Source organism: Doryrhamphus excisus, chromosome 11, assembly GCF_030265055.1.
Source record: "Doryrhamphus excisus isolate RoL2022-K1 chromosome 11, RoL_Dexc_1.0, whole genome shotgun sequence".
Taxonomy (NCBI): Eukaryota; Metazoa; Chordata; class Actinopteri; order Syngnathiformes; family Syngnathidae; genus Doryrhamphus; species Doryrhamphus excisus.
In genome coordinates this window covers 193,337-211,915 of record NC_080476.1, presented here as the reverse complement: position 1 = coordinate 211,915, position 18,579 = coordinate 193,337, and the positions used below count along the sequence as shown (strand labels likewise).

At 46.4% G+C, this 18,579-nt stretch overlaps 2 protein-coding genes across 3 annotated transcripts; both read left to right on the top strand.

Moving 5' to 3' along the window:
- The first annotated feature begins 4,317 nt into the window (after positions 1–4,317).
- Positions 4,318–14,534, top strand: dyrk4 (dual-specificity tyrosine-(Y)-phosphorylation regulated kinase 4). Of its 2 annotated transcripts, XM_058088066.1 has the most exons (14): positions 4,319–4,666; positions 6,026–6,103; positions 7,609–7,761; positions 8,335–8,476; positions 8,660–8,823; positions 9,276–9,412; positions 9,599–9,739; positions 10,227–10,365; positions 10,504–10,585; positions 11,599–11,771; positions 11,870–11,930; positions 12,311–12,440; positions 12,522–12,703; positions 13,301–14,534. In XM_058088066.1, exons 1-14 carry the CDS (start codon positions 4,646–4,648, stop codon positions 13,570–13,572), a joined length of 1,875 nt encoding a protein of 624 aa, XP_057944049.1. In that variant the 5' UTR covers positions 4,319–4,645; the 3' UTR covers positions 13,573–14,534. The 2 variants fall into 2 exon arrangements, with proteins under 2 accessions (XP_057944050.1, XP_057944049.1); XM_058088067.1 differs by lacking the exon at positions 7,609–7,761 and having other exon boundaries at positions 4,318–4,666.
- A 574-nt stretch (positions 14,535–15,108) lies between these two features.
- Positions 15,109–18,284, top strand: ndufa9a (NADH:ubiquinone oxidoreductase subunit A9a). The gene is made up of 11 exons (XM_058087237.1): positions 15,109–15,232; positions 15,767–15,943; positions 16,084–16,181; positions 16,264–16,355; positions 16,586–16,727; positions 16,796–16,898; positions 16,977–17,047; positions 17,234–17,310; positions 17,437–17,532; positions 17,892–17,958; positions 18,025–18,284. The coding sequence occupies exons 1-11, from the start codon at positions 15,178–15,180 to the stop codon at positions 18,193–18,195; spliced, it is 1,149 nt and encodes a 382-aa protein (XP_057943220.1). The 5' UTR covers positions 15,109–15,177; the 3' UTR covers positions 18,196–18,284.
- The last annotated feature ends 295 nt before the right edge of the window (positions 18,285–18,579 follow it).

Here is an 18,579-nt window from a genome sequence, read left to right as displayed (position 1 = left end):
AAGATCTGTATGCCATCTCAGCAGATTACCCTTGAGTGTTTGACAGTAAGGCCACTAACATCTAAGATGCCCACAATGATGTCCTGTACGTCTTGATGGCCCGCTGCAGGAAGTCCACCATAAGTCAACAAGCGTTCAATGCCGCTAGACTAGATGGGAACATGAACGTCATCCACTAAGCCCTGCAATTTGCGGTGATTGTGATTTGAAGGTGGCGGACGGTGTGGTTGTCAAATGATCCTGGACTAAAGGGGATCACCTTGCTGACTTTGTTGTGGAAGGTGACAGAAGGGTTAGCACTTAAAGGCTAACAGTTCTCATCTTACCTGTGTGACTACGCTCACGTTTACACAATGTTCTTTTAGGACCAAATGTATGGGGAGGGCCTACAAAGGCCACCATGGCTCCTGGAAGTGATGCTCTCATGTCTTCTGGGTTCTAGTTGATGTTTGTTCATATTACGTATTGCTCTACAGGACCCCAATTTAAGATTTGGGGAAACCTGATTGTCATCACCTTGCTTGCCGGTTCTGCTTTCAAAGACCAAATGGAATCCGTGCTAGTTCTGCAACATAGACCAGATGTGATGTTTATCCCGTTATGTGGTAGTAATTATATACACAACAAAATGATGACTAATGTATTCTGGAACATGAGTGGATTATCTGTTTGTCATGGTCTGAGCAGGCTGAGCACAGTTGCCACCAATAAACAGTTCTAGGTCAGCCTCTACCTGGGCTTCCTTTGGGCCCGTGTGCCTGGTGTTGGACACAAACTGATTCAAGGAGTTTATTTTTGTCTCCATCTCTTCACCACAGACGGCCTCTCAAATGGATAATGGGTCACTTCTTGTGCACACTTCCAAATACGCACTCCTGAGTAATTATGACGAACTCGTGTGGAGGCGTGGAGCGTCATCAGGCTTGATTGCAGGCCCAGCGTAAACCAAATCCAGCACTAGGATTGGCCTATTGTCATAAACGTAGCGGTGTGTAGCTGCACTCGCTACATTTAGACGTAACAACAACAACCTAGGCACCGATCAATACTCCGCTCGGATGCAATGCGATGCAATTGAACACGGGTTGCAAGGACGTGCAAGCGTTGACTTGTGAACCTGACCCATATTGAATATGACCCATTTACACTTGGGCTTACAATCAGCGACAGGCTCACCGTAAATCTCAAAGTGCAGATGCTAATCTGTCAGCCGGGTCAGCAACCCAAACACGGCCACATGGCAACAGTTACTGATACCGTCTTGTTCATCTCACCAGCCAGATGGCCCACTAAGCCAATAGCCCAACAGGATGCTATCCTGTAAAAACAAGGCCAATTGTTCCTGCGTGATTCCGATCTCATCCGGCACCGTGTAGCCATCTAATGCCTATCCACTCGTGGCCGGATCTGGACTTCCACCCCAAAACCGTAAGCCAAGTGTCATTCCCAAGCCTCAAGATGAGCAGGAAGATACGGCCGGCTGTAATGGAAGACACCAGCCTGATGCTTCAGAAATAGCAACATGGTTCCTGTCACCAAAACAAGGATATGCTGCTTTTATTTTTAGTGGAGGCGGAATGTCCGTCAGGAAAACACCTTGTGGCTGCAAGGAGGACGTGTGGTTTGTGTGAAAACAACATTGCAGATGGATGTTGGACTTGTTGTTCTAATGTTTTCCTGGCCTACATTCCATGCTGGAGGGCCACTAAGGCATAAGAGAGGTGCAAACCACATGCGTCACCATAAGGTCCCATGCCAGGCCAGTAGCTATCACTGTTGGTCCCAGGACTGCAAGGTGCCGAGGTACAGGAAGTTCTGGGAAGCGCTGACACAGAACCAAGGCAATATTCCACCTTCAGAAGCAGAGGTGTGGACTGGAGTCCCGCTCCCAATTGACCTGTCCATCTATGTTCCCACCCCCTATGGTCAGGAGCTCTGATGGACCTATTTAAGGAGAGTAAAACGGCATATTCCTCCTTCCTGCGAGCTGTGCAACACCCTGCTGCTCAGCAGGCGAGGCAGGGCCGGGGGAGTGGAGGGGGTGGTAGAAGAACGATGAGGGCATCTGGGAGGGAATGTGACAGCCCCCCTTGGCTTTGTCTCCAAGATACGGTGGCATGTGAGGAGGCGGAAGCAATCCTGAGCCTCGCGGGAAAACCCCATTAGAGCTGCAACACCTCCCAGTCTGACTTCCTCACACGCATGAAGACTTGGATGGTGTGATCAATACCCACAGTACCGCTCCCGCCCCCAGCAACGCATCCCCCCAGCCCGAGACGCGCTCCCAAAGGCCTCTTTCAACACAATCCGAGTGCCAGGCCCCCGTGAGCAGGAAGGGTCCCTAGTTGAGGCTCATCCGTACGTCACCGCCAGCGGCAAAACACACACACACACACACACACACACACACACACACACACTCCCTGGCTGGTTATTGTAGCAGCATCCTCTCAGCTAGCCAGGATAGTTGGTCTTCATCTGGAAACTAGGCTTCCTATGTGTGGAATGTAATAGGAAAGGTTATGGAGACATGACCCTAAACTGCTAATTCCTGCACCTTCTGACCTGTTGGTTCCCCACATCTCTCTGGTCAAGTCTTGGAGTTGACCTCAGGCATGGAGGACGTGTACAATGCGAGAAGACGGGACCTCACCTGCCTGCGGGGGCTTTAACCTCCTCCAGGGCTGCTGCTGGGGCAGGAAGAGGCGGATCCAACCCGAGGTAAGCTGATGGAGATGAGGCACAGCCATCATACATCACACCTTACATCTACTGTGGGGTTAGCATACCTGCAGTGCTGCTTTGGACTATGCTCCTCATCATGGAGAAGATACATGGCAGTTGGAGAACCATCACAAAGCAGTTCTTAAACCGTTGCCTGTTCTCATTGTTTACACTTCATCTGGAAAGTGACAAATGTATTTGTTACGTGAAAATAGTTGTTTACCCTACAAACGTTACATCGTGCATCCTGACAGAACAACAACGTACTGTTGGGACATCAGTATGACTTGGAACATTTCACATTTTAGTTTAGTATTTGGTATAAAGTGGTGCAGCCACGCCTTCTTCTTAATCGGTAGTGCAACAGGTCAGCCAATTAGGCAGGAAAGTCGTACAGCACCAATGCTCGGGTTGAAAGTGGCCTTGAAAAGGTTTGAGGATATATTCCCTGTTTGACTCCACTCATCCTTGCCCCTCCGTCGCCATGTTGTTTTGTTTTGTTCATCAAAGAAGATTTAACATGAGGACCAAAGTAGAGTCCTTCTGAAAGAGCCCCTTCAACATGCACCAATCACCGCCTAAGCACCAAATCTGGAGGCTGGTGATCGGGTCTTGCATGGACGTCGTAATGTCCAGGAAGACGATATCATGGCGTTCATACGCACGCAAGCGTTGGCCGGGGAATAGAGGAGCGTGTTCAGCGGTTTCTTGGATCGGTACGCATCCCGTCCCAAGGGTGAGATGGATTACTAAGCTGACCGCTGCTGTTGCATAAGAGCTGCCAGCTAATCATACGCTCTTATCACGTTCATAAACAATGTTGATACCCCCTGCTGAGGGAATTAGTCTTTCATAACAAATATCCTCCTTGCACATGTGCCACACGTGTCCCTTTAAATCTGACCCTTTTGTCATCACGCCACCTTTGAAACTAAATAATGCTCATCATTATTATTATTATTATTATTATTATTATTACCGTGCAGCCCGATTGTAAAGTTATTATTATTAAATATGACGTGTTTTTAATGAGTTTAGGGCAATTAGGGCAATTGAGGGACTTGCATGGGTGGAAATGAGCAGGACAGGATAGGGTCCCTTTAAATAGATATTGCCTGTGGTGTCATTAGGGTTATAGGCCTAATAATAATAATAATAGTAATAATAGTAATAATAGGCTAATGAATGAGATAATAATGATTATTATATAATTGATAACCGGTCACAGTTATATCCCTGTTCTTGTTCCTTATTTGTTGTTTGAATTGTTTTGAATGTCCACTACATTCATTCATATCCTGTGCATCTCCAGGAGGCTAAGCCCCCCCGTCCTCAGAACCCAGTGACGCCCCTGGATATTGACGTCTTTTTTGCTTCTTACGCAATTAAAAGTATAATTAAAGAGTATAATATAAGTTTGTAGCTCCTGGTTTGGTCAGTACAAGTCAATACATGAATATGAAGTATTTGCGGGTCCGGGTAAAGACCAGGGAATCCTACAGTAGCTCCACGGTGGAGATCGTGAGGGAGTCCCAGGAGAACATGACGTGCGCGTCGGTGGAAATGTGCTCCACGGCGCGTCGGCGTCGGTGGGAGGGCTAGAAGAGACAGGCGTCTATATCGGGACATCCCCAGCTGTCGGCGGCAGAAACCTGACCAGGTGGCTCCATCCTTTAGCCGGACGCGTCACGACGCAGAGCTCCGACAGCTTGCTAATCTCCTTCGCTGTGACGCCAGCGGTGCGTAAAACCTGGACGGGGCTCGCCTTGGGTGCTTCGGTCTCCGTCTTCTTCACTCAAAGTAGGACACCATCGGCGTCTTTTGGTCCTCGGGATGTCTGAGTAACCGGAAGGGATGACTCTTCTTGCGTGGATTTGATCAAGTGTCCATCAGGTCTCCCCGTCCAAAGTCCTTTCATATCATGTTGCCAGAGATAAACAAGGTGAGGAACTGATTTTTAAACATTCTCAGTGGGGGTTTTGTTCGTTAAATGTATTATTTATTTGGTTTGGGCCAAAAGAGGGGTTCTCCAAGGTGCAGCCCGGGGGCCATTTTCGGTCATCTGTGGCGAGTAGAGAAGTGCTGTCTTCCATCCCATCAGTTTATGTGCTTCCCAGCTGGCATCCGTATGGAATTTGAAATAAAACTCCATTTCTAGGAAGCATTTAAAATTAGGGGGTTACGTTTCAGCCACCCAGGTTTGACCGACATTGGACTGGCTCTAATGCTCTAATGTACCGATGTACCATAGAATATATGTTTTTCATATTATTATTGTCTTAGAGGCTGCTGGGATTACGCACGTGTACCTAATGTTGTGGCTCCATCCCAGAACAAACTTGTTCAGTTTAGGAAAGCCCCCCCCCCCAGTGCTGTCTGATGCTGATGGACTCAATATCATTACATCATTTTATTGCCTAAAGCATGGATGGCATGTCTGGACTTTGGACTGGGACTTACACCCCAACAATTGTAAACTCAGTATTGGGTACCTGCACTCCTCTCCATGATTGGTGTGGGTATGCTTGATGCTCAGCTGTGGTCCAGGTGAGGTTTAGGACGTTCTCCTCTCCTGCCACGGTGACCTACATGCCTCCTTGGCTTCAGATTGCAACCTGGCCCCCTGGTCCTTCCAATTGGTAGATGGGGGCCAAGCTAGGCTGGTTCGCCTCCTCCATCGTGCGGATGATTGTGCACTGGGTTGTTGTAGCTCGACGTGTCTGCCCCCCCCCAGTGAACAGGTAGAGTGATCAGTCCCCAAATGAGGTTAAGCTTGATCCCCCCCCCAGATGGAGCACCCACTGATTAAAAAGGCACATGCTAGCTGGATTGGTGTCAAAGCTTAAAGATTGATCCCAAAATAGCTCTGGTGTTAACGCCATTGTTGATGAGGGCTTCTCTTAAACGCGTGCACGTGCACGTGCACTGGCAAGCACAGGGATGAGCACATGTGCAGACCAGGAGGGAAAGTGCATAGGAGAGATGGCTTGTTGCTGGGTTTTTACGGAAGTCGGGTATTTTTAGATCTCGGTGCATTATTTTTGGGAGCGTGGCTGCAGCTCTGCTCAGCTGCCTGCAGTGTGTGTGTGTGTGTGTGTGTGTGTGTGCGTGTGCACGCTAGTGTGTGTTTGACAGAGAGAGAATGAACGCAGGAGAAGCCATTTCTACATGGTTGTTTTCATCTTCAGGTGTTAAAGAATTCCTACATCTGACACTGAATGTGCCAAATAAAAAAAGGAAACACTTGATATTCTTTCACTGTTTAGTCTTGTGCTTTAAGCGTTGTCATGCCCCCCCCCAGACGTCACGCCCGGAGGCCTTCCCTCACAGACACCCGGCAGAGGGCAGTCGGCTTGGGACAAACCGATCCTGCTTACAGGTCAGCTTCTAACCTCTGCTTGTAGCTTGTAGCTTGTAGCTTGTAGCTTGTAGCGTGTAGCTTGTGGCATTTGCAATAAAAGGGACTCCAGAATGATAATGTTAGACCGAGGGGGGGGGTGCCCAAACTTCATGAAAAAAGAACGGATGCAAGCGCCACTTTTAGTAGGACTCCTCGTCGAAATAGGTGTATGCCAATGACAGCATTGTAAGCTAGCTCCTATTAACTGATTTTCTTGTGTTATAATGCACAGAAAAGGGAAAGAAATATATGTTCATGTTTGAAATAAGGACTGGGAAAAAAAGTGCAGGTAATTATTAGATTACATTGGAATTAGATAATGAGATGTTACTTTTACTTTTGTATCTCACAACATCTATGGTGCATTCATGGACCGCAGAACAAACTGCGAAATCTCAACACTTGATGAAAAAGCCTGACCCACGAAGCATAGAGATATAAAGATGTAATAACTGTAGTACACGTATGCCGTGTATAAATGAGTAGCCTTAAGGTGAATGGGATATGTTTCTTGTGAGGAAAAAGCGGCCTATGTTTTGAGGAAATGTGCGGCCATTTGTTTTGGTTTTGTCGGCTAGGAGCTCCTTCCCGATGCGGTTTGCCCTGCAGTTATTTACAGGCGCATAGCTGTGTTTATTTCCTTTGCCTGCTGTGGCAAGGTACCACCAAATATATTTAGCTCATAAACAAGTTGGCGCATCGGCAGCAGGGCAACACACGTGAGAGGCAAACATCACATTGGGAAGCTTTCATATCCGTATTGACGTTTATTCACGTTATTTATCACTTTAACCAGATATAGTTGTGGAATGACAGCTAACAAAGTGAAAGTATGTCCTGTAATTCCCCCGTGACATGGATGGACAACTTTTGGAGATCTAATTCTTCCCTGAGAGCGAGTGGTTTCATTTTACCATCAAGCTCTCACGGTATGCTCAATGGCGGCCAGAGAGGAGCAGGTTGCCGCTCTTCTTCACCCCCGCCCCACGGAGATAGAACACCAGGACACGGCCCCGTCGGGACCGAGCACTCTGTCCCCATTAACCCCCGGTAACTCCAGCCGTCCCTGCTGGGGGTTCTGATCACCCGAGCCGCAAACTAAAAGTGATCATCCCGTCAAAGCGATGATGAAAGGGACGTGACAGGCGTGGGAGGACAGTGTAAAAAGGATATCACTCATTTATGGGTCACACTCGCTGACCCACTCGCCTCCTTCCTATGTGGGCTGTTTAATACTACTCGGCTTGAACAATGGTTCCTTCCATGATCCAGCTCCCATATTATACTAATATCTTTCAACTACTTTAAAGCCCCACATGGTGTGAAACCGATGTTAACCAAATCAAATGTTCCTAGAAGAATTTACTGTATATGAATATATGAATATATGAATATATGAGTCTCAGTGGATCTACTGGACTAACGTTTGGTTGCATTTTCTCATTTCTTTGCGTCATAGTTAAAGCAGTTGTTCTTACTTGCAGAAGTTTGGCCAAGGGGGGGGGACTTTGCCTCAGCTGGAGCCTCCAGTGGTCCAGGTGGTGGTCAGCAATGCCAAGAACCAGCAGCAGCAGACCGACAGCATCCTGCCCCACATTGCCAGCAAGGGGGTCCAGAACCACTATCAGACAAACACAGTAAGGCCATCATACAGTCACGAACAACAGTTGGAAGAAATATGAACACAAATATTACCTTTCACATTCTGTCGTCCAAAAACATTCCAAAAATATGCTAGGTTAATTGTCCATAGGTATGAATGTGAGTGTGAATGGTTGTTTGTCTATATGTGCCCTGGGATTGGCTGGCCACCAGTCCAGGGTGGACCCCGCCTCTCGCCCCAAGACAGCTGGGATAGGCTCCAGCACCCCCGCCACCCTGGTGAGGATAAGCGGTAGAAAATGAATGAATGAGTTTCAGTTGTTGTGAAGCAGGTAAAGTCCAGTCTCGGAAAGTCGATCCCGGGTCTCGAACCTTGTGTGTTTTGAAAAAGGTGTGGCCACCAGAGAACATTGTGCATTGCAGCTCCACGGCGTGTGATCTGCATTGCGTTGCTGATCATATTAGTCAGAAACACGTTTGGATAGCGTGTGTGATTCCTGTGAGACATCTTGAAGGTCGCCGTGCAGTCATAGATATGCATGTGTAGCCGCTTTTAATAGCTTGGTGCGGATGAGTAAGATGACACAGAGCTCAATGTCCACCAACAGGTTGAGAGGCAAAAGCCCACTCAGCACTTCACCATGCGATTTGGGGCGGCCATGGATAAAATGTCCCGCAGCAGAATCTTCAGCAACAAGCCGGATAAAGAAATGGCGCACGAGGGACACAGGCTGCCCTTGTCTCCCACAGGTATGAGGAGATGAATTGAAGGAGCTGAAAATAATCCTGTTCATGGGAATGGTGGGACGGGAATAACGTGTTGGCAGCAGCGTGCTAGCTCTCCCTCCTCTGCTCTTGGCGGGCTAATCGATACGACAACATGACTCATCTGCTCCTCCTCCTCCTCTGCTTCTTCTTCTAACCCGCTAACAGACGCGCTCAACAACTTCCAAGATCGCCTCACCGACTTTGAGAAGGAGGAGATCATGGACTACGCCGAGATCTGGTTCCTGGGTCTGGGCTCTCAGAAGATCGAGGCTTCCCAGGCTGCACCGCAGAACTGTGGCTATGATGACGAGCACGGAAGCTACATCAGGGTAACGTGTCTGGATGCTCTCCTTTAGCCCGGTCAATCCCACTGGAGCATCTATACCAGGACTTCTCAACTGGTGGGGCCGTGACCCGAAAGTGTACTGCAAAAATCAGTTCACAAATAAATAAGGTTAAATAAGGTTAAGGTTTCTAGGGCCTATTTCCTTATTTATCTTATTTCTCTCCTTGCCTTTGCCACCAAGAGACCGTGACAGTGTGAATACTTGATAGAATACTTGATAGAATACTTGATAGAATACCTGATAGAAAACCACATTGAATCCACGTATTTCGTGGTCTCAAACTTTTGATGTGTGGTGAAAAAGTGCCGGGGTGCCTGGCTGATAATACCGATGGTTCCGAGAGGTGTCCCATACGGTGCATGTATGCTATCCTGCCAATATTCCTGTGGACATCTGCAGACGTTTGCATGGTCTACCTGTTTGCTTTGCTCCAGGTGCTGCACGACCACATCGCCTACAGATTTGAAGTGCTGGAAGTGATTGGAAAGGGCTCCTTCGGCCAGGTGCTGAAATGTCTGGACCACAAGAACAATGAGCTCGTAGCGGTTAAGATGATACGCAACAAGAAGAGGTACACATTAGGCTCTGGTGACGGCTGGGAAAAGTGGAGGAAATACCCTCATCCAACATTGTGTTTAATTTCTTAGTTGGTTTTACATCTAATACTTAGGGGGGGGTTAGCCCCCTGGAGATGCAAAGGATATGAATGAATGTAGTAGACATTCAAACATGATAAAGTAGGCCTAATGTATTTCAGGTTTCATCACCAGGCTCTCGTAGAGCTGAAGATCCTGGACGTGATAAAGAGGAAAGACAAAGACAACCTCCACAACGTCATACACATGAAGGAGTACTTCTACTTCCGAAATCACCTCTGCATCTCCTTTGAGCTTCTCGGGTAGGTGCAGGCTGATGTTGCATGCAAGCATAAATGAAACCTTCTTCTCGTAATCAGCAGTAGAACATAGGCAAGTTTAAGGACAATATCAGTTCCTGACTAAAAGACACCAGCGAAACCAGCTTACTCCAATAGCTACTACAATGTGAGGGCGGAGATAGTTTTGTGTTTGGCTTTAAATGGACGACCTTTAGAGGACGCCTTGGACTAGCACCTTGTCTTACATTACTGTCACCAAATCCTTTACTTAAGGCCTTGATTAGACCCCTATCCCTTACCCCTTCCTTCTTCATGGTGCGAAGGCTCCAGTTACAAGCTCATCACAGCAGACAGCAGGAGGACATGTTGGCACCATCATGTATTATTTCCAAGTGGAGGGAAATGCCGTGAAGCTGCATGAAGGCTGAAATGGCTCCAAGAGAAGGACATGAGAGGAGGAAGTCAGGTCGGGGTTAAAACAACTTAACGTTGTTGTTTCTCTCGGCAGGGTCAACTTGTACGAGCTCATCAAAAAAAACAACTTCCAGGGCTTCAGTGTGGCTCTCATCCGTCGCTTCACCCACGCTCTCCTCAGGTGTCTGCAGATGCTCCACAGGGAGAAGATCATTCACTGCGACCTCAAGCCGGTATTGATTAGCACAGAAAAGCCCTTGTAGTTTCAATCCTGCACGCCACACTAGACATGAATCTTGAAGACATGAAGCCATCTAGTGGAGCATGGTAATATGACAAGAGACATTTACCTGGATTTGGTCCTTCAACAGGAGAACATCCTTTTGTCTCAACGAGGCCCGGGGAACATCAAGGTGGTGGATTTTGGCTCCAGCTGTTATGAACAGCAAAGGGGTGAGAGCGTGGGATCGACCCAAACACCCTAGCTAGGTTTGGGTATCATTTACATGTTATCCAATCTCCAACCACAATGCTAACATATGATAAACATTACCACTTTCAAACATTCCATCATTGGCTCATCATTGGCTCATCATTGGCTCATCATTGGCTCATCATTGGCTCATCATTGGCTCATCATTGGCTCATCATTGGCTCATCATTGGCTCATCATTGGCTCATCATTGGCTCATCATTGGCTCATCATTGGCTCATCATTGGCTCATCATTGGCTCATCATTGGCTCATCATTGGCTCATCATTGGCTCATCATTGGCTCATCATTGGCTCATCATTGGCTCATCATTGGCTCATCATTGGCTCATCATTGGCTCATCATTGGCTCATCATTGGCTCATCATTGGCTCATCATTGGCTCATCATTGGCTCATCATTGGCTCATCATTGGCTCATCATTGGCTCATCATTGGCTCACGCTGTACATGTGGTGCCAGAGATGCTGTCGCTAGATGTGACGACATTCTAAGCCCCCGAGAGGATATATTTCCTCAAAAGAGACTACAGTGACAAATCCAGCCACTTTTTCTGGCATCGTTGGGGAGTTCTCTGGTATTTGGAGACCCGTATTGAGCAACAGTAGATGCTGTTGACAGTTCTCCCCTGCCCAGAGGTCAGCAGTGTACAGTGCTTCCACGGCTCATTGCCTGGATGCAAGAGGAGGGTGTAATTATATATTATTGTTAGTCTATTGCAACTCTTTGTTTGTAAGGCGAAACCAGTTGCTATGACTTATATTGACCGCAAGAGTGTGCTACTGAGTCATGTTAATGCGAGCAGATGTTGGATGTTCATTATCAGTAGCCATTTGAATTCAGGTGTAAATGAAGGTGTTTTTACTCACTTTTTTGCCTCCAAGACGAGGTTATGCAAAATGGCGGCTTCCAGGGCAGCCAATAGGCCAAGATGTCAGACATCCAAGACCCTCACCTCCTCCTGTCTGCTTGCAGTGTACACCTACATCCAGAGCCGCTTCTACCGCTCCCCAGAGGTCATCCTGGGTCACCCCTACAGCATGGCCATTGACATGTGGAGCCTGGGCTGCATCCTGGCGGAGCTCTACACCGGATACCCTCTCTTCCCTGGGGAGAGCGAAGTGGAGCAGATTGCTTGCATCATGGAGGTGCGGCTGGTGTGATGAAGCACTCAGCTGTGCATTCTATTTCCACGTATGCTACGCTTATTAAATACACTCATTTCATTTTTGGGTTTTGTTTGCAGGTTCTTGGAATGCCTCCCAGTGATTTTGTTCAGTCTGCATCGAGGAAGAGGCTGTTTTTTGGTAAGAATTTCGTCTTTGTTCCAGTCAAGATGCATTAAGCTCGGAACAACTCAAGGTGCAGAGTTGGCCATGTGGAAATCTGGGGTGTCCTAACTTTTTCATAGTGAAAAAGGATGGAAGGGACACTTTGATATTCTCTAAAGCAACACAGACGTTTCTCATAATATTACGACTTGATTTTTTTTTTCTTTTTCCTCATATTATGATGTTATTTTCCTAAATTATTACTCTTTCCTCTTAATATTTGGACTTTATTTTTGTAAAATTTCTCCAGATTTTCCCCTTTTTGTTTTGTTTGTTTGTCATAATGTTCCAACTTAAAATAATATTTGTATTGAATATTTCCACTCTAATAGAAACGTTGCTGTGTTTGAGTGCAGACTCGAAAGGGAATCCCAGAAACATCACCAACAGCAAAGGGAGGAAACGAAGGCCCCATTCCAAGGAGCTGTCCACTACACTAAAAACAAACGATGTTTTGTTCTTAGACTTCATCAAACGCTGCCTGGTGTAGGTTCCCTCTCTTACTTTCATTTTGCTGTGAGTACAAACGAGCAGCTGCTGCATGCTGAATGCTTTTCTTCAACGCAGTTGGGATCCAACCAAACGGATGACGCCCGATGAGGGCTTACAGCATGACTGGATCCTGGAGGGGAATTTCAACAAGGTGAGGCCCAGACCAAAAGCGTCGGTGAAGAAGCAGGCGGACAGTGTGATCACGACAGAGAGCAATGGCGGACACAACTACAGTAAACAAGCTCGTGGAAAATCTGGTGAGTAGTCTATTTCAAGTTTCATCTCCCTTCTTATCTCAATCTATACCAAAGACATCATTACACAAACACGCTTTAGAGTGGATATGAGTTGGTTTAGCCTCGGCTGCTCGTTGGGCGACGGTATGGCGCTATCGCATCACTTTATGTACACTACATTATGGCATGTATATGATCAAGTAAGCTAACATGACTTGGTGCTATAGACTAACTGCTGTTCACAGTGAGTGTTTTAACTGTCCAAATGTCGATTTAAGTCAAATGCAATTCAAGGGGAGCTTGAGCTTGTGAAATAAGCACCTTTCAGAAGTTTGCCCAGGGCGTGTTGCGCTCGAAGGACTTGTGCACTGCAAAAACATATTTTCCACAGCATCGATCGATCCGCCCAGGGCGTCATTCAAGCCAGAGCCGCCACTGCACACATGACAGGAAGGAGGAAGTCAGACAGAAGACGGTTCCGCATTGTAGGAACATTTTAACACATTCACACACATAGTTCACTTCCAAATGTCAAAATGATAAATTCATGGTTCATGGTGTTATATTTGTCAATAAATTGTTTCCACTGTCACAAAAATCTCATGTCATTTCTTACAGCGGAGAGGTTCAGCTCGGAAGACAACTCTGACAGTGACAGGCTGAAGAGAGATGGCTCTGACACCAGCAGGGCCCCCACCGAGCGTCTGCGGCCCATCGGGGCTTCTGCGGAGGAGAAGGTGTGCGAGAGCGAGAATCGCAAGCAGCAGGATTCGGGTTCGGGTTCGGGTTCGGAAAGGCCCGTTCACATCATCATCAAACCTCAGGAGGAAGAGAGGGCAGAAGGTCAACACAGCAAAGAGCCGTCGCCTTGGTTGCCTCCTGTCATGTAAGGGAGGCATGTTGCATTCAAGGAAATGGGAAAACACATACAGTGGCTGAGACTCTCACCTGCTTTCCCCTTCGGGAATCTTAACTAAAACGGTATTAGCCAGGCTGCCGTGTCCGTGAGAACATGACATCGTGAGTCCTGTCCTAGGTGTCAGAAGACCCCCCAAGTTGACACGTGACAGAACAAACCCATTCAGAGGTTGATGCACAGGAACCATCAGCGTAAAAAGCATCACTTTCACTTTATGAAAATACACTACTTACTGTAATATTATTGTCTCAGTCTTTGCTGAGCGTGGAGATCCCCAACAAATAGATAAAGAAGCTGATTTAGTTCTTCTTTCCTTTGCCCACTATAAAGCACAGGGCGTGTACCATACAGGCTGAGCCAAAACTCTTTTTATGGGTAAACATCATGTACCTTTTTAGTGGAGCGTATTTATGTATTTGTTTTTAGCCACTGCTTCATATATGATTAGACAATGATGTACAATCATGTATTTGTATATATTCCTGCTGTTGCTCCCAACATATGTGTAATACAAATATACACAACATATTTGAAATGTTTTTACTGTATGAACATATTTTCAATGTCTGCGATCCCAATACAAAGAAAAAGACAATCTTAGTTTTGTGCCTTGCAGTATTAGAGATCTTGCACTTTACTGATGTGTGTGTACATCTGTGTGTGCAAGGATTCTTAGTATTGTGTAATATTGGGAATATCCCTACTCTTGTCTGATGTTCCAGGGTAGAAACCTCTTTATTTATTTTCTCTTGCATCGCCATGAGTTCCAGTATAACTGACATTAGTGTCCATAGTGACTACCACGCCCCGCCATCAGAGATTTGAAGGGATGGAAACTGCAGATGAAATGCTAGATGAGAGTAAATCATTCATATCATTTCATGTATTTGAATGTTGAAATAAAATGTTTTTTTTATAAAACTGCATCTATGAACATAATATGATTTGCTTCTTTATAACTGTCTTGGGTGTGGGAGGTGATTTATATAGAAATAAGGCAGACTGGAAAAAATGTCACATGTACACTTTTGAGCTGCAATAGGCTCGTTAGGCCAAATTGCTGGTTCTTTTGTATGACTTCAATGAGGCGTGTTTTTCCTACTGATAATAACACTCCACACCTTCTTTATTGAAGTCCACGCAGCACCACAATTCCAAACACAGGCTACTGTCACGGAACTAAGTTACAGCCACACCAACACACACGTCACTTCCTGTCCGTTCCCTCTTTTCCTCCCCTAAACTCGTTAGTGGCAACACATAAATATGCACAGCACGTAATAGCACTATTGGTAATTTAGATTTTTTATTTTACTATAGTATATTGTGTGGGGCTAATAGTAGAAATTCACGAGTTAACTCCTCCACACACACGATTAATTTTCAATTGTGTTGGATCTCTCTTGGCATAAAATTAAACCCACGCATCAAAACTATCAATATGCCACTGTGGTGTTCTAAATGAATTACCTTATTGTAAACATTGTTAAAAAATGAATATCCTTTATTCCGTACCACTGTTGACGTTTCCGCCACTTCCTTGTTTTGGTCCTCACCGGAAGCCGTAAACGGAAAGATGGCGACCCTGACTCTGGTTAGCCGTCCTGCGAGTGTCCTTCCAAAGATTCCCAGTAAGTAACGACATTGCAGTGGTTAGTAGAGCCGCCGACGTTCATATAAATGTTTGGGAGATAACACATAATGTCTTCCCAGCACAGGGTCGCCCTGGAGGCACTAAGGCGGGTTGAATGACCTTGCTTCCACGGCGTATGGCTAATGCTAAGACTTGCTAAGTGTGAACGTTAGCTTTTCTTGTATCAGCCGATGGTGTTCGACTTGACACAGGACAAGCTTACCTACCTGCTACTAATGTTTACTAGCAAATCAAATCTCACTTTAATCGTGTGTTAAATTTTGGACGTGGCGTGAAGTGTCTAGTCAAGAGTACTGTGCGTTTTTAGTACTGATTTGCAAGGAAAACAAGGCGGACAGGAATTCAGCAGTGCAGAATTGCAAAGCAATTATGCTTAATTCTTCAACACCAGTTCAGTCATACATTTGAATAAAGTTGTAGGTTTTTAGTAGTAACTACCATTGCAAATTTCTTGGTTTTGACGTGGACCTACTGTTCATGCATGGCGCCTGGCCTCCTGTTTTCCCTGCAGAGGGTTGCCGTCCTCCCCCAGTGCTGTCGGCCTCCTGCGTGGTCCCTGTTCAGCAGAGGAAGCTGCACCATGCTGTCATCCCCAAAGGGAAAGGAGGTCGCTCGTCCTCCAGTGGCATAGCGGCCACTGTTTTCGGTGCCACTGGCTTCCTGGGGAGATATGTAGTAAATCGGCTGGGTGAGTACAATAAAGAAGAAATTGACAAGATGGTGTTTGGTGGTCCAGAGTACTGTACCAGACTACAAGTGTGAACACATCCTAGTAGAAAATTATCTCAGCTTTCACAGGTTTGATTTGGTGTGTTGTGCGTTTTCCAGGTCGGATCGGCTCTCAGATTGTTGTCCCTCACCGCTGTGATCAGTATGACACCATGTATTTTAAACCTATGGGGGACCTTGGACAAATTATTTTTATGGTATGTAAGTCTAAACAATGTATGTGATAGTAGAATGGTCCTCAGAGCTCTCACTTTGACTTGCTTTGGAATCCTGCTGCAGGAGTGGGATGCCCGGAACAAAGACTCCATCAAAAGAGCTTTGGAGCACTCCAACGTTGTCATCAACCTTGTGGGGAGAGAATGGGAAACCAGGTATTCGTGAGAGTAGTACACTCTGTTGCAGAGGTGCTGACTCGAGTCACAATTGTGATGACTTTGGACTGGAAGGACTCAAAAATGTCAAGCCTATGACCTTGGACTTAAGATATGTCCCTCAGTGGGGAAACTTGTCTCCACCTGTTTTGTCCTGACTTTCCACCGACTGTCTCCCACCTCTGCTCAAGTGCGTTTCCATGTATTGATGTTCCTGTTTCTGTGTGAAGGAACTACCGCTTTGAGGATGTCTTTGTGAGCATCCCCCAGCAGATCGCCAAGGCAACCAGAGAGGCTGGCATCACTAAGTTCATCCACATGTCTCACCTCAACGCTGACATACGCAGCTCGTCCAAATACCTGAGGAACAAGGTTAGCTGGGTTCTAATGGTACGTGTGCCGATGCGGGTCGGTGTCCTCATCCCTCTCCTGTGTCCCAGGCTGTGGGAGAGAATGCGGTGAGAGATGAGTTTCCTGACGCCATCATCATGAAGCCATCAGAGATGTTTGGGAGGGAGGACAGGTTCTTCAACTACTACGCAAGTAAGAGTGGCTTTGCATGTTCACAGGAAGCGACTACAGAAATCAGTGTCGACCTCTCACTGTGGCTATTCCTCGTAGACATGCGTTGGTTTGGCAGCGCCATCCCACTCATCGACCTCGGGAAGAAAACGGTCAAGCAGCCAATTCATGTAAGTTTGCTAAGAAACAGAAGCTAATCTGATCAGATTGTTAAGCAGATGCAATGCCCATTTTGCCTCCCAGTCACATAAACAATCTTACTTCCATCAACATCATCATTTGTTTTTGCCACCAAAAGATCTTTGGTGCTACACGCAAGTATTTGCATTTGTCAAGTAGGTCCTTTCCTTCATCAGGTGGTAGATGTAGCGAAGGCCATCATGAACGCTGTCAGAGACCCAGAGGCCAATGGAAAGACATACGCACTAGTTGGGTAGGTAACCAGCCACCACTACCCAATACAGGGGACGTCCTGGTTTTGGTAGGGTCGGGTTTTTGACCAAAATGACTAGATCTCACTTTTCATATTCCCTCTTGCATGATTTGGGTTTTTGAATAGTCCCAACCGGTACGTCCTCCATGACCTGGTGGAGTACATCTACGCTGTGGCTCACAGGCCTTTTGCACCCTACCCGCTGCCCCGCCCACTCTTTCAGTAAGTGCATCAACATTGTCATTCTTTGAAATGCGTTTCCACGTCGACAATGCAATATTTAGACACTTGCAGTAGTGGGCAAAAAAACCTCTTTACATATACCAAGTTTTAAAATTGGATCAATAACTTAGTTCCCATGGATTCGTACTACTGCAATCCTGATCGGAGCCTCCCTAGTGTTAAATCATTTAGTTTTACACAAGAGGTCACCCTCTCTTGGGTGTTCGCCTACAAGCCGCTAGGGGGCACTGTAAACACAGGAACTATCTCCTCTTTAGTTCAGTCTTCCCACTGATGTTCTGATGCTGAAGAACTTATCTGTTTCCTCACCATTAGCTAGCTTCTCTTTGTCTTTTCAGCCTCGCTGCTCGTTTTTTCGCCATGAACCCATTCGAACCATGGACATCCCCCGATAAAGTAGAAAGGGTGAGAAAGATGACAAAGGCTTGCAAAGAGCAACACATTCATGCCATGGTTTTTACCTTTTTGCAGTTCCACACCACCGACATGAAGTACCCAGAGCTCCCTGGTCTGGAGGATCTTGGCATCAGCCCTTCCACGGTAGAGCAAAAGGCTATCGAGATCCTGCGTCGCCATCGCCGATACCGTTTCTTTGAAGCCGACCTGGATGCGACAAAGCCAGCCAAGCCTGTCAACTATTAAAGTGCTGAATCAGTGTCCCAACATCACTTTTGACAAGCTTTGTCTTGACCTCAATTCTGTATGTAAATAAAATCAATCTTTACCTTGAAGGCTTTATTTGGTGTTGTTTTGGATAAAGCCATCAACACATGCTGCTACTGCAATAATGCTGAACTGATATCTTATTTCTACAGTCTAATTTTAGTGCAGCCTGTTAGAATGGATAAGTGGCACTCACAGAAGAGGGAGGGTTTGACGCTTTGTGTACACAGTAACTCACTGCAAGTGTACTTTGTAACCTCTGTATGAAGCTAGCCTGATTGCACTGACTGCTAAGGAGACAATCCTTGTTTCTATCAAAAGCACTAACTTGTCAATTGGCCCCATCGGCCTCATGATGATGCA